The sequence below is a fragment of the Peromyscus eremicus genome, chromosome 9, assembly GCF_949786415.1.
Source record: "Peromyscus eremicus chromosome 9, PerEre_H2_v1, whole genome shotgun sequence".
Lineage (NCBI taxonomy): Eukaryota > Metazoa > Chordata > Mammalia > Rodentia > Cricetidae > Peromyscus > Peromyscus eremicus.
Window position 1 is genome coordinate 55,988,618 of NC_081425.1, and position 12,747 is coordinate 56,001,364.

At 47.9% G+C, this 12,747-nt stretch overlaps 2 protein-coding genes across 4 annotated transcripts in view; one reads left to right on the plus strand and one right to left on the minus strand.

Annotated features, from left to right (window-relative positions):
* Positions 1–12,088, minus strand: part of Clu (clusterin) — a 57,647-nt gene extending 45,559 nt beyond the window's left edge. The window contains exons 1-2 of the mRNA XM_059273444.1: positions 11,965–12,088; positions 1,123–1,230 (exon numbers count right to left, since the gene is read on the minus strand). The gene's annotated coding sequence lies outside the window, so the exon portion shown is untranslated. The remainder of the gene's footprint in view (positions 1–1,122; positions 1,231–11,964) is intronic.
* Positions 1–12,747, plus strand: part of Scara3 (scavenger receptor class A member 3) — a 34,574-nt gene that overhangs the window by 18,825 nt on the left and 3,002 nt on the right. For 2 of the 3 annotated variants that reach the window (XM_059273442.1, XM_059273441.1), the window contains exons 4-5: positions 1,179–1,277; positions 2,513–3,556. In XM_059273442.1, coding sequence (XP_059129425.1) covers positions 1,179–1,277; positions 2,513–3,556 — 1,143 coding nt within the window. Of the gene's footprint in view, positions 1–1,178; positions 1,278–2,512; positions 3,557–12,087; positions 12,225–12,747 lie in introns of those variants that run through there. The other variant, XR_009381214.1, reaches the window with a different exon arrangement.

Below are 12,747 nucleotides of genomic sequence, written 5' to 3' on the forward strand. Positions count from 1 at the left end.
AGAGTCTCAAGGCCCACTCCATTGAGCCACGACCTCCAGCGAGGCTTCACCTTTGAAAGGCCATGCCTTCCAAAACAGCGCCACCCATCGGGGACCAAGTATTCAAAAACATGAGCCTAGAGTGCACATTTCACACTGAAACCATAACAAGATGAGAAGGCAGGAAAAATAAGCACAATACCTAAACAAATTAATATGTAATTACAAAATGTGGGATGTTCGGTGAGTAGTGAGAATACATGGAATGAGACCTTGGCTGACGGTCCAGTAGATATTAGAGTCAAAATAGCAATTATCAGGTCTCTTTATTTCTTTCCCTTTATCTATATATAGGTTCTTAATTGAGAGAAGGCTCAAATGAAGTAACTATTGCCAACTGTAAAGTGCTACCCCAACCCAACAGTATGTGAAATTGTCCCTAGGATCTCTCAAACATGTCACTGTTACTAATTAATTCAATCTCTTGACAGATCTGAGATATACAGTGCTCATGAGAGCCCAGAGATTCTAAATCATTTGAAAACATACAGGTTTGGAGGTGCTAAGAGCTGTAGAAGTCACTGGCTCCATGTTTTCATTTTGTAGATGACTCTGTTCATTCTGGAAAGGTTCATTGACCTTCCTCAAGTCACCCAACAGACTTGGTGTCAATCTGAGTCTAGAAGCTAAGTCGATTTGGGTGAAACTGATTCCATTCTGCCCGACGTGGCCTTCAGAGGATCTGTGTCAGTCATTAGTCCAAGCCATACCCTCTCACCCCTGCCAGGGCCATCCAGGCTTCTGCCGGATCAGAAACCCTGTGGACACAACAGCTTTCGTAGGGCCCGGGCTGGGGTGAACTGTAAGGTAGCAGAGGCTGCTCTAGAGGAAGTCTTTACTGAGGATTTGTACATATCAAAGGGTTATCATCCAAACATTTATCCCAAGGGAAAAATCATGTCCTCACAACCATCACAAATAAGGGTTATTTCCAAGATGGGCCATCAGTCATATCTACACATCAAACTTTGATTGTAAGCTTAGGAGAGGAGGTATCTTGAGTGTCCTCAACAAGAGAGGATTTTTTTATACCCTGGGAGAAGCACAAATGGTTTCAGTGGCAGACCGGTAAAATTATCTTACCAATGATGGCTACTTCTGAACCATGACCCAGCTCGGTGTCTCTTCTGTTTCCCCAGTTTTTAGGAAGGTGGACTCTCTCTCAGAAGACATCTCCTTGGCCCAGTCCATCTATAATAAGAAGCTTGTGTCGATGCAAGAAAATCTTCAAGGACTGGGTAAGATTCTAGTGTCCAGAAGCACACAGGGCCCTCCATCCTGTGTTATCAAAAGATGGATAGGTGCTGCCTACTCTCTCAGACCAGCCACTGATCCCTGCTTCCCTCTCTGGCTGAGCATGGTCTATCCAAGGAGGACTGGGATGCTGGGATACAACAAGGACTTGGGCGCAGTTTCTATATGGTCTGTTGATCCAGCCACAGACCCTAGGCAGACAAGGAAAGCAAGTATGGTCCATTCTCAAAATACCCTCATGCATCTCAAATGGTTTCTAAGACCTTGCAAAGCCTCCTGAGACATGAGCCCCTTTCAGGTCACCTGCCTTAAACCACAGCACAGTTCACAATGCTCTCTATCCTGCTCTCCAATCAGGAACATTCTAAAAGAGAGTGAGTCAGAAGGAGCCATAGCATATGTGGGTTTAAAGATCATCTCTCTTGCGAATAGAAAGTGCTGCCCTAATACCTAATAATAGAGTTCTGTTTGGCAAGCTACTTTTCTGTCTTACTCCTCAGGAGTCACAAGGAAAAAAGCTCACCAGGGCCACCTTCCTCACAAATACATTATGAGATTTCAACCAAGACAACAGATATTAAAATATGTGTAAACATTCTAAAATGAAGTGCACAATGGAGGTTCTTGGTCACCTCATAAGAGTTACTAAGATCTGTTCTTGAGAATGCAGTGATACTGTGGGAAAAAAATATCCAAAATTCTGCTCTTCAGATTGCAGAGTAAAGATGAGATTCCACATGGATTTCTGAGAGGGATTTTTGTAGCAGGAAAGGAAGCAGGGTCTGGAAGCCACTTGCTGGTTCCTTGTGCCTGCATTTCAAGATGTACCTTTGGGGCTAGGGAGATAACTCAGCCACACAAACATTGTGACCTGAACTTAATCCCAAGAACCCATGTGGAAAAGGTGGGTGTGGTAGCACAAGCTTGTGACCCCAGGGCTAGGGTGATGGAAACAGGTGGATCCTTGGAGCTCACTTGCCAGCCAGCCTTGCCTGATTGACAAGCTCAAGGCCAGTGAGGGGATCTGCCTCAAAAATAAGATAGATGGCACCCGAAAAACAATACCTAAGGTTGTCCTCAGACCTCCACACATATGTGTGTATGCCTGCATGCATATAAACATGTACACACACACACACACACACACACACACACACACACACACACGAAGCACCTTTGTCCCATTTAACTGAAAATGTTGTCCCCTTTTCTCCTGAAGACCCAAAAGCCCTGAACAATTGCTCCTTTTGCCGAGAGGCTGGGCAGCTGGGGCAGGAGATCAGGAAGCTCCAAGAGGAGCTGGAGGGGCTTCAGAAGATGCTGCTGGCCCAGGAGGTCCAGCTGGACCAGACCTCCCAGGCCCATGAGCTGCTCACCACCACAAGCAGTCAAATCTCCCAGGAGATGGGCAGTTGTTCCTTCTCCATCCACCAGGTAAACCAGTCCCTCGGACTCTTCCTGGCACAGGTGAGGGGCTGGCAGGCCACCACAGCAGGCATGGACACCACTCTGAAGGACCTCACCCAGGAGTGCTATGATGTCAGGGCTGCTGTACACCAGATCAACTTCACAGTGGGCCAGACCGCTGAGTGGATCCATGGGATCCAGCGGAAGACAGACGAGGAGACTCTGACCCTACAGAAGATAGTCACAGACTGGCAGAATTACACCAGGCTCTTTGGGGGTCTGCGCAGCACTTCTGCCAAGACTGGAGAAATGGTCAAGACCATTCAGGCCACCCTGGGGGCCTCCTCACAGCGCATTAGCCAGAATTCTGAGAGCATGCATGACCTGGTGCTGCAGGTCATGGGCCTGCAGCTACAGCTGGACAACATCTCCTCCTTTTTGGATGACCACGAGGAGAACATGCATGACCTCCAATACCACACCCGATATGCCCAGAACCGTACAGTGGAGAGGTTCGAGTCTCTGGAAGGACGCATGGCTTCTCACGAGATCGAAATTGGCACCATCTTCACCAACATCAACGCCACCGACAACCACGTGCACAGCATGCTCAAGTACCTGGACGATGTGAGGCTATCCTGCACACTGGGCTTCCACACCCATGCTGAGGAACTCTACTACCTAAATAAGTCTGTCTCCCTCATGCTGGGCACCACAGACCTGCTCCGGGAGCGCTTCAGTCTGCTCAGTGCTCGCTTGGACTTCAATGTCCGAAACCTCTCCATGATCATGGAGGAGATGAAGGCTGTGGACACACAGCATGGAGAAATCCTTCGAAATGTCACCATCATCCGAGGTAAGAGGAAGGTGGGCAGGGTTCTCCAGGGACTCGGGGTTTTTTCTGTATACAGGAGCATTCGATTTTAGGGAAATCTCTAATAGTATGTACATAGTTAGAGGATGCTAGATGGAGGGTGCTGAAATCATCCTGTAACCAACTTCCAAAGCAGCAGGCAATGTTAAGAAATGTCTTCAGGGGCCTCAGTGGTTAAGCACACATGCTGCTCTTACAGAGGACCTGGTTCCGTTCCCAGTTCCCTCCTCACCCACATAAGGAGGCTGATCCTCTCTAAGTTCAGGGGATCTGAAGTCCTCTCCTGGACTCCACAGGCACATGTACACACATGGTATACACATGCAAGTGGGCACACACACACACCCAAATAAAATTAAATCATTTTTTAATGTTTAAAAATTCTGTCTTTGTGAGCTAGGCTTAATGGTGCACACCTATAATCCCAACACTCAGGAGGCTGAGGCAGGAGAATGATCATGGATTCAAGGACAGCTTGGACTACACACTAAGTCTCAGAGATACATAGTGAAGCTTCATCTCAAAAAAAGGAACACATTAAAGAGGGGAGGAAGGGAGGGAGGGAGGGAGGGAGGGAAGGAAGGAGGGAGGGAGGGAGGGGGTTCTTGTAAACCTCCTGGTGAAGGTGAGATGGTTTCTAACTTTACCTTTCGAAGAAACTTTAATTTATTCATTGATTTCTTTTAGCCCACGTAGGTAAGTATACAGACCTCATGTTCTTGAAGCCATTTATGCTGACTTTCTCCCTTTCTGCCCCCTTCATTAATGCTTTTGCCTGCATTCTTCTTCTATATCTTCCTAAGTTTCTTTATTCACCAGAATTCTCCAGAAAAAAAAGAAGCAGAACTAACAGAATATAGGTTAAGTCAATGATAGTTAAGTGATAGACAGGCAGGCAGACATGCAGACAGACAGACAGATCATAAAAATTAGTTTGTGTGACTAGAAAGACTGGCAAGTTCAAGATCTGTAGAGATCATCCCATTTGGAAGAATATCAGGCAGGAAGAACTCTCTTATTTAGGGGAGGGTGAACTTTATGTTTTATTCTGGCCTTAAACTGCTTAGACGAAGCTAAGCCCACATTAAGGAGCATAATCTGCTTTGTTCAGACCACCAATCCATGTGTCGACCTTAACAAAACTCACCCTCACAGAAACACTCAGAGTGAGGCTTGATCAAATATCTTGGCACCTCATGGCCCCTTAAAATTGACACATAAAATTAGCCATCATAAATCTACTCCTTGTCAACTTGTCACCCATGCTTGTCTCCTTAGAGCTGGAGAGATGGTTTAGAGGTTAAGGATACTGGCTGCTCTTCCAAAAGACCCCGGTTCAAGTCCCAACACCTACATGGCAGCTCACACATTTCCTTAGACCGACACTCTCAATCTCCAAGTGAAGCTGATAGTAAGGCTGCGTTTTGAGCTATCACAGTACAATGAACTATCCTGTGCAAAACCGAAAGCACACTAACATTTTCCATAGAAGGAGGGCTCTAGAACAATGTTCACTTTCGTCCTACCTCAGAACTCAAACACCGTGGGGGGTCAATGTAGTCATTACGTCTGTGTTTTAACAGAGAGATGAAAAGGACTGAGAGAGAAGATGAAACGAAGTTTCTGTCATGTGCGCACACTGATCTGGTTACAGGAAGTGAGGAAGACATGCTTGCGACAATGCAGTCCTTATTGTTGTAATCAAGCTGGTGCTTACGGCTAGGATTTATAACACACTTCCTTCCACTTCCTGTTCCAAATCCCCTTTGCCCTCACCAGCATTCCTGTGGATCATGCCTGCTTCTAATAGGATGACCAGAAACCTTCATTTCTGAAGGTTCCAGCCTATTGTTACTCATGCCCGGGTCGGGTGTGGAAGTTTCCCACTGACCTTAGTCACGTGAGCAAGCCCAGCCTTTCTCTTCTTTCTTCCCTCCCTCTTGGCCCAGAGTCATAGGAGCCCTTAGGTGGCCATGTGACCTAACTTCTTGTTCAACTGAGTCACCACTGTGTCTTTGCTGAAGGCGTTTGTCCTGTCAGAACTTCTAACCCAGCAGAGCATGAAGCGTCAAGAGTATGCAGACATCTTGCTGGTGGGTCCCTGGGCAAAATTGTGAACTGTGCCTTCTCACGATCTCCCTTGGAATCCTAAATCCTCATGAAAAGATATCTTCTAGACCCTTGCAGCATAGGAAGGAAGCCTGAATTCCACTCTATCTAGTCTCCTTCAGCCTTTACATCCTCTACAGTATCCAAGGCAGGGACCCTTTCCAGTTCAGTTACCAGGGACATCTTTAGTCTTGGAGCCTATGTCACTGATGCCCTGCTCCTCTTTGGCCATCTAGTCCTAAGCCTGTGTCAATTTCACTTGATGTCACAGTGTGTTTGCGCTGCCACTAGAGACTTTTTTTTCTTTCTTTAGAGACCATTTTTCTTCCCTCTGGGCTGATGGGGTCGGGTGAGGGGTCTTTTTGTTTATTGTTATCTTTCATTTTTGCAATGAAGCTAGACACCGAGAATTTCTGTGGGAACCAAAGCCTTCCCACCATATTTCACCAAAAATGGCTTCTAGGGTGCTGTGCTCCAGTGAGGAGCACGAGGAGATGGTTCTTACGATTCATATTCTGCCAGTTGTGTGGTGATGTTGAATTCACTCTAAGAGCAGAGGAAATTCCAAGTTTCCCGGTGATGGCCCACTTACACACACTGATTTGTGAAGCTTCATAACAAGCCTTGGACAGTAGCTCCCTCCACTTCCTTATTGGTATTTTTACCTCCCATGCTTTCAACTACTCATGGTCAACCATGGTCTGAAAATACTAAGTGGGAAACTGCGGAGTTTGAGAGAGATGTGCCTAACTTTCTCATAGTTGTACGTATATAAGGAGACAGGTGGTGTACCTGGGGCCTGCTACTGTGTGTGACTTCACACATCCACTGGAGCCTATGGATATACTCCACAGAAAAGGGGGATTTTGAGGGTAGAAAAAGTAGATATTGGTGTGACTCTACCTTACAAAACAGTAACCTAAGACAGGAGAGTTTGGTTAAGCAATATGTGCAGGTCACAAGAGCTTGAAAATCCCGAGAACTGGAGAAATGGATTAGTCAGTAAAGTGTTTGCTGCACAGACACAGGGGTCTGAATTCAATTTCAAGTGTTTACATAAAAGCCAGGAGCATTGTACAATGACAGTGTACACCTGTCATCCCAGCACTGGGGGGGGGGGGCGTGGAGACGAGATGACCTCTGCCTCACTGGGCAGCCAGTCTACCCAAAACAGTGAGCTCCAGGTCCAGTGATGGACCCTATTTCCAAAACATATGCTGGAGACCAATTGAGAAAAACACTGACATTGCTCCTGGCTAATGACATGTACATATGCCCACACATGCATGAACACACACACACACACACACACACACACACACACACACACACACATGAACACACACACACACACACACACATACACACATTCCTGGTGCCCTACTTAAGTTCTTAAAGATGTGTCCACTGTGCACTCAGGAAAGGAGAAGCTGAGATCATAAGCTTGCAACTACCACAGACATTTCTACTTAGGTCCTGCTTCACTGTAGGGCCAGGGATGGAGAATGGAGGAGACAGAGACAGTACCTGGAGGAATTCTTGGAGACTGACATTTGCTGCTGCCTTGATCACAGCAGAGCTGTCATTACAAAACTGCATCTTCAGCATGGTGGGACATCTGTTTGAGTACACAGGACCCTCAGTTCAACATCTTCATGTTTCCATGGCAACGGGGCTTATTTTCTCTTTGATATAGATTGGTGGGGTGGGAGAGGGGAAAAGATGTTTAATTTGTTGTCTTATTTTATGTTTACAACAAAGCCAGGCACTGAGTGTTTCCATGGGAACCAAAAGCTTCCCACATCACTTCACTGAGAGGATGCACGTGTGTGGCCGCTAAGGTGCAATTTTAAGTTGTGTCTGTTGGCCAACATTCCTCCTGATGCTTAAGTCATCACATGCACAACTTCTCCAGTCTGGAAGAATCTTTCCGGGTAAATTGCACACCCTACCTTTGAGGGAACTAGTCCCCCACCTTCAGACAGGCCCTGAGGCTTTGACACTGGAGCTAGCAGTGAAGGGTTGTCTGGCCGGTGTAGAGCTGATGGTTAGGACAGGTAGGGAGATGGCAGCGGTACAGGAGTGAAGGGGATGCCAAGTGCCTACTGAAGGGAAGGAGCCGGGGTTGTAATTTGCTCTGGGACTTCAGGCACACTTGCTTCATCTCCCCAACTGTGCTCTGTCATCTGTAAATGAAGGGGTAGGACCAGCCCCTTCCAGCTCTAATTCCCAGCCTCCATTTACTAAACAGAAATCCTGTGGTGCATCCATGCTGGTTACACCTCTCCTAGAATCTTTATCTCTCCCTAGGATAAAGATTTATGTCTCTAAGATAATTTTTATGTCTGTGCTAGACAATGGCTGTGCTAGACAGTGTCTCTGCTAGGACTATCCTTTGGGAGTCAGAGGCAAAAAAAAAAAAAAAAAAAAAAAAAAATTACCGCTCATTAGCTGAGTGATGGGTAGAGCTCTTCACTGCTTTCAACTCCGTCTCCTCACCCACTGTGTCCTACCTTAATTTCTGTTCCTTTGACACAAAGCAGCTTAGGGGAGGAAAGGTTTATTTGGCTTTCAGTTCCAGATTATGGCCCATCACTGAGGGGCGGTCAAGGCAGGAACTCAAGTAGCTAGTCACATCCCATCAACAGTCAAGAGCAGAGAGAAAGGAATCCATGCAGGCTCCCAGCTTAATCGCTGGTCCACTCCCAGCCAGGCTTCTCCTCTCTTCTACTAGTTCTTATACCTCCTTACTTAGGTATTAATGGTGCTGCACACAAGGGACTGTGCCTGTCTACATCAATTAACAATCAAAACAACTCCCCCTCCCCCCATAGCCATGCCCTAAGATCTACTTGATCTTGATAATTCTTGATATTAAAACCCTCTTCACAGGCAATTCTAGGTTGTGTCAAGTTGACAGTTAAAACTAACCAGCACAAACAAAACCATTAATACCTACCCTGCCAGTACCACATGGGGTCATAGTGAGGTTCAGTGACAACAGTAATAAGAACCTAAAATGGGTGTCTTAATATAAGGCCTTCTTACAAAACGCAATTATTGATGACATAAGCTCCTTTTCCTATTCACCACTGTCTGACAGTCCATGGGCCCTGAAGGCACTCTGGAAGTGTTTGCTTAGTCAATGAATAACTGAAAGTATGAATGGAGGGTAGAAGCCAAGTGTGCAAGGAATTAAACTTGAACACTTGTTCCGTAAGTACCACCTGCCATATCCTGCCATAACCCATAAGGATTCGGGAGTTGACATGCTAAGAAGGGGACAGTAAAGCTGACAAGATAGCCTTGTCAGGTTAAGGTGCCTGCTACCAAATCTGATAACTTGAGTTCGGTAGCGAGGACCTGAAAGGTGGAAGGAGAAACTGACTCCAGCAAGTTGTCCTCTGACCTCCAAGCACATGCTCACACACATACATGCAAACACTACACACGCACAATAAATATTTTTTTGTTTGCATTTCAAGACAGGTTTTCCCTGTGTAACAAATCTGGCTATCCTGAAACTTGCTTTGTAGACCAGCCTGGCCTTGAACTCACAGAGATCCACCTGCCTCTGCCTCCCAAGTACTGGCATTAAAGGCATGAGCCACCCCCACCTGGGAAAGAATTTTACTTTAAAGAAGGGAAAAACAGTTCTGTTTGGACACAGGGGCTGGGTGTGCAGGTGTCAGTGAAGAGGGGTCAGTGGCTGTGAGCCCCATTTTTGTCTGCCCGGCCTTGGAAAGCTGCTGAGAGCTTTCTTTGGTGCCCTAGCTGCGTTCTTCCATTTGGTTTTTCAGCCTCTCTACACAGAACAATCACTCCCCACAGTGCCTTGAGAGGAGAAGCAGAAGAGGCTGGCAGACTGGCACCAGGGAGAGCCTTCTCTCGGGATCTCAGTCCTTGGTGTCACTTCAGAACTCCCAGGAAGATGCTCTGCATCGTCTCTTAACAGTTCTACTCTTGGTTGGCAGTGTAGACGGTTACACACCAGCCCACCCTCAACAGACAAAGAAGTCCATCAACATTTTCTCAGTGCTCTTTTGATGAGCACAGCTAGGACTGAGAATCCCTGGCTGAGGTCAATGGAGAGAGAGAAAGAGAGACAGAGAGACAGAGACAGAGAGAGACAGAGAGAGGTCAAGTCCAGCCACCTAACATGCTAATACCAGAGCTGGCATTCCAACCTGGGTCTCAGGGTTCAGGACAAGGCATCTTCCATTGGGCTATTCACTCAAGGAACCATCTCCTCCATTTCTAGTTCCCTCCGTCTTAGTGAGCTGACTACGAGAGGCACCGTGGAGCCCTCCTACCAATGGCTCACTGTACCGTGGATGGGCAGGGTTGTGTCCTGAGATACTAGATTCTTCCAGCCGCTCCTGATCCTTTCATCTTCCCTAATCCTGAGTATGGACCACAGAACCACCACCCACTCTACTCACCTCAGACATGCAGTCAGTTGTGGCTGGTTCCTAATGGGCCCAAAAGCCTAATTACAGCCTGTAGCTTCCTGAATAATGATGGGCCTCCCGGGGACTCCTTACCTCAGCCACCATGCTGGTGTTTGCCTCTTGGCTGCTCTGAGCAGTTCTGAGCCCTCCTCTTCTTTGCCCTGTACTCTGCCCACACCAGTGTCTTGTTACTACTGACAGGTCACTGGAACTCTGTCCCGGTGGGAGCCTTGGTCTCAGCCTTGAGTCATCTTGCTCCCCATAGTCCTAACTGCTAGCGGCTGGCTTTGTCCCGGGAGAGACGGGGCTCCCCTGCCCCACGATTCTTCTGACTCATCTGAGCATCTAAGAAAGAAGCCTTTGCAAGCTCCCATCCACTTTTTTCTTTTAATGTAGGGACCAAGGATAGAATCCAGGACCTTGCACATGATGGCAAGTGCTGTTTCTTGAGACAAGTTCTTATTATCTAGCTATCCAGACTCTATGTAGCCCAGGATGGCCCAGAACTCCCAGTCTTCCTGCCTTTGCTTCCCAAGGGCTCAGATTATAGCTGTACACCACCATGCCTGGCTCTTTCTACACTTTATGGACCCCTCAGTGCTCTTCAGAGAAGGATTCTAGAGCCCCCTCTTCGGACAGCTCCAAACTGGATGGAAGAGACCCATGCATCCCTTTTGGAGGTTGCTGAGGGGCAGAAGGGGTAGCTGTGGGAGGAAGCCTGGTAGAGGGGCCTGGTACGTGTCCTCCTGCTGCTGCCGTGGACTCATCTGGGTTCTCAGAGATGGTTCTGCAGCGGTGTCCCCAAGAGTGTGCACAGAGAAAGAGGCGGACTTTCTATTGTGGGTCCTCCTTGTATTCATGCTTGGGACGACGGAATGCATGGTATGACCGAGGCTGAGGCTTCTGCCCAATTGTCTACCCCAAGCATGATAGGCACACATTCCTCTCTCGGGGAAAGAAGGCTTGTCTCTGCCCTGGAAAGACGCCCAGGGAATGAGTGGTGGTGTGGCGGGGAGGGCAGACTTTTGGCTCTGCCTTTTCTCCTTTGCTGTTGACATAGAGACCCTAGATACACTCACAGTGGCTGCTGGGCTCCTCTGGGCACTGGAGAAAATGGGCCCCAAGAAGAAGATGAGGTATATCAGATGGCCTGGGGGAGGGGGCAGAGCGTAGCACCCTTGTTATCATGAGATGCTCAGACTGGACGTGGGGTGCAGTCACTTACATCCAAAGTCAAAAAGAGTGGAGAGCTAGAGGACTTGGAGAAGCCTCCAGGGCAGCCTGTTCCCAGACAGGTGGAGGACCAATCCAAAGGAATTTCCAAGAAGGATCAGGGACAGTGGCATGATGCAAGTCCCCACCTAGTAACGGGGTTAGGGGTCAGGACAAGGGGCTGTAGGGCCACAGAGCACTTTGACATTCAGTTGTGCAAAGTTATATTAAGGACAGCTTAAGCTGTATGTGTTACATTAACTCAACTACGAATGATATTTAGTACAGCTCTCCGCTGAACTCTGAGTTCTGGAATGGGGAAGGATGGCCCAGCATTGCTCCGTCAGCCACACAGCCTCACAGGGCCTCTCCACTGCTGAATGGCCCTCTGCTTCTCCAAATCTCAGCTGGTCCAGATGCCAGGAGCAGAATAAGGACAGGCACTGTGATTTTGCCAGTTCCCAGAGAGACCTGCCAGGCTGGGGGAGGTGGACCCTGTGTGGGCATCAGCTTGGGCCTGTGCTGGGCTGGTAACTGTGCAATGAGGGACTCTCTGGGAATAAAAGGGCAGCTCCTGAATCCTGGTTTCTCTAATGCCAGGCTGTGACCATCACCCACCAGCTGTCCTCAGCCCCCAAGCGCCTCTGCTGGCATGCCACGTGAGCTGAGGCCGAGCAGCGTCCCATGGCAGGCAGTGTCGGTAGCTGACTGAAGGTTTTTATTGGCTCTTGTGGGGCTGACTGTCCAGGCTCTGGTTCCAGTTTAGGTCATAATGGGTATTTACTGACCTGGTTCCGCATAGAAACACTTTGAGAAGGATGCGGGGAACAGCAGAGGTTGGAAGCAAGAGGCAGTGGGTCACATCAGCCAGGATGAAGGTGATCCAGGACCACAGATAAGATTCTGGCAACTTAGAGAACTCTCAGCTCTCAACACACATCATCCTTTCCCTCAAAGACCCCACTGAGTTCTAGTCTCCACTCCAGAAGCTCTTAGCATTGTATACACACACACACACACACACACACACACACACACACACACACAGGGGGGGGGGTCCTTGTGGGTCCATTTGTGTGTACAGATGTGTGTGGACCTCAGGTTTTGTTTCTTAGGAGACATCTTCCTTGTTTTTTGAGACAGGGTCTCCCATTAGCCTGGAGTCTGACAATTAGGCTAGGTGGGCTAGCTAGCAAACTCAAGGGATCCACCTGTCTCCAGTCGCCCCCACCTCTGAGCCCTCAGTACTAGGCACATGCCACCATACCCAGCTTTTTTTTTTTTTTTTTTTTGGCACGAGTTCTGGGAATTCAGATCCTCAAAACAGCAAGCATTTTTTATCAACTGGACCAGGCCTCAGCCTACCAATGGGATCTCACTTCACTCTCCAGGTTTTGATTG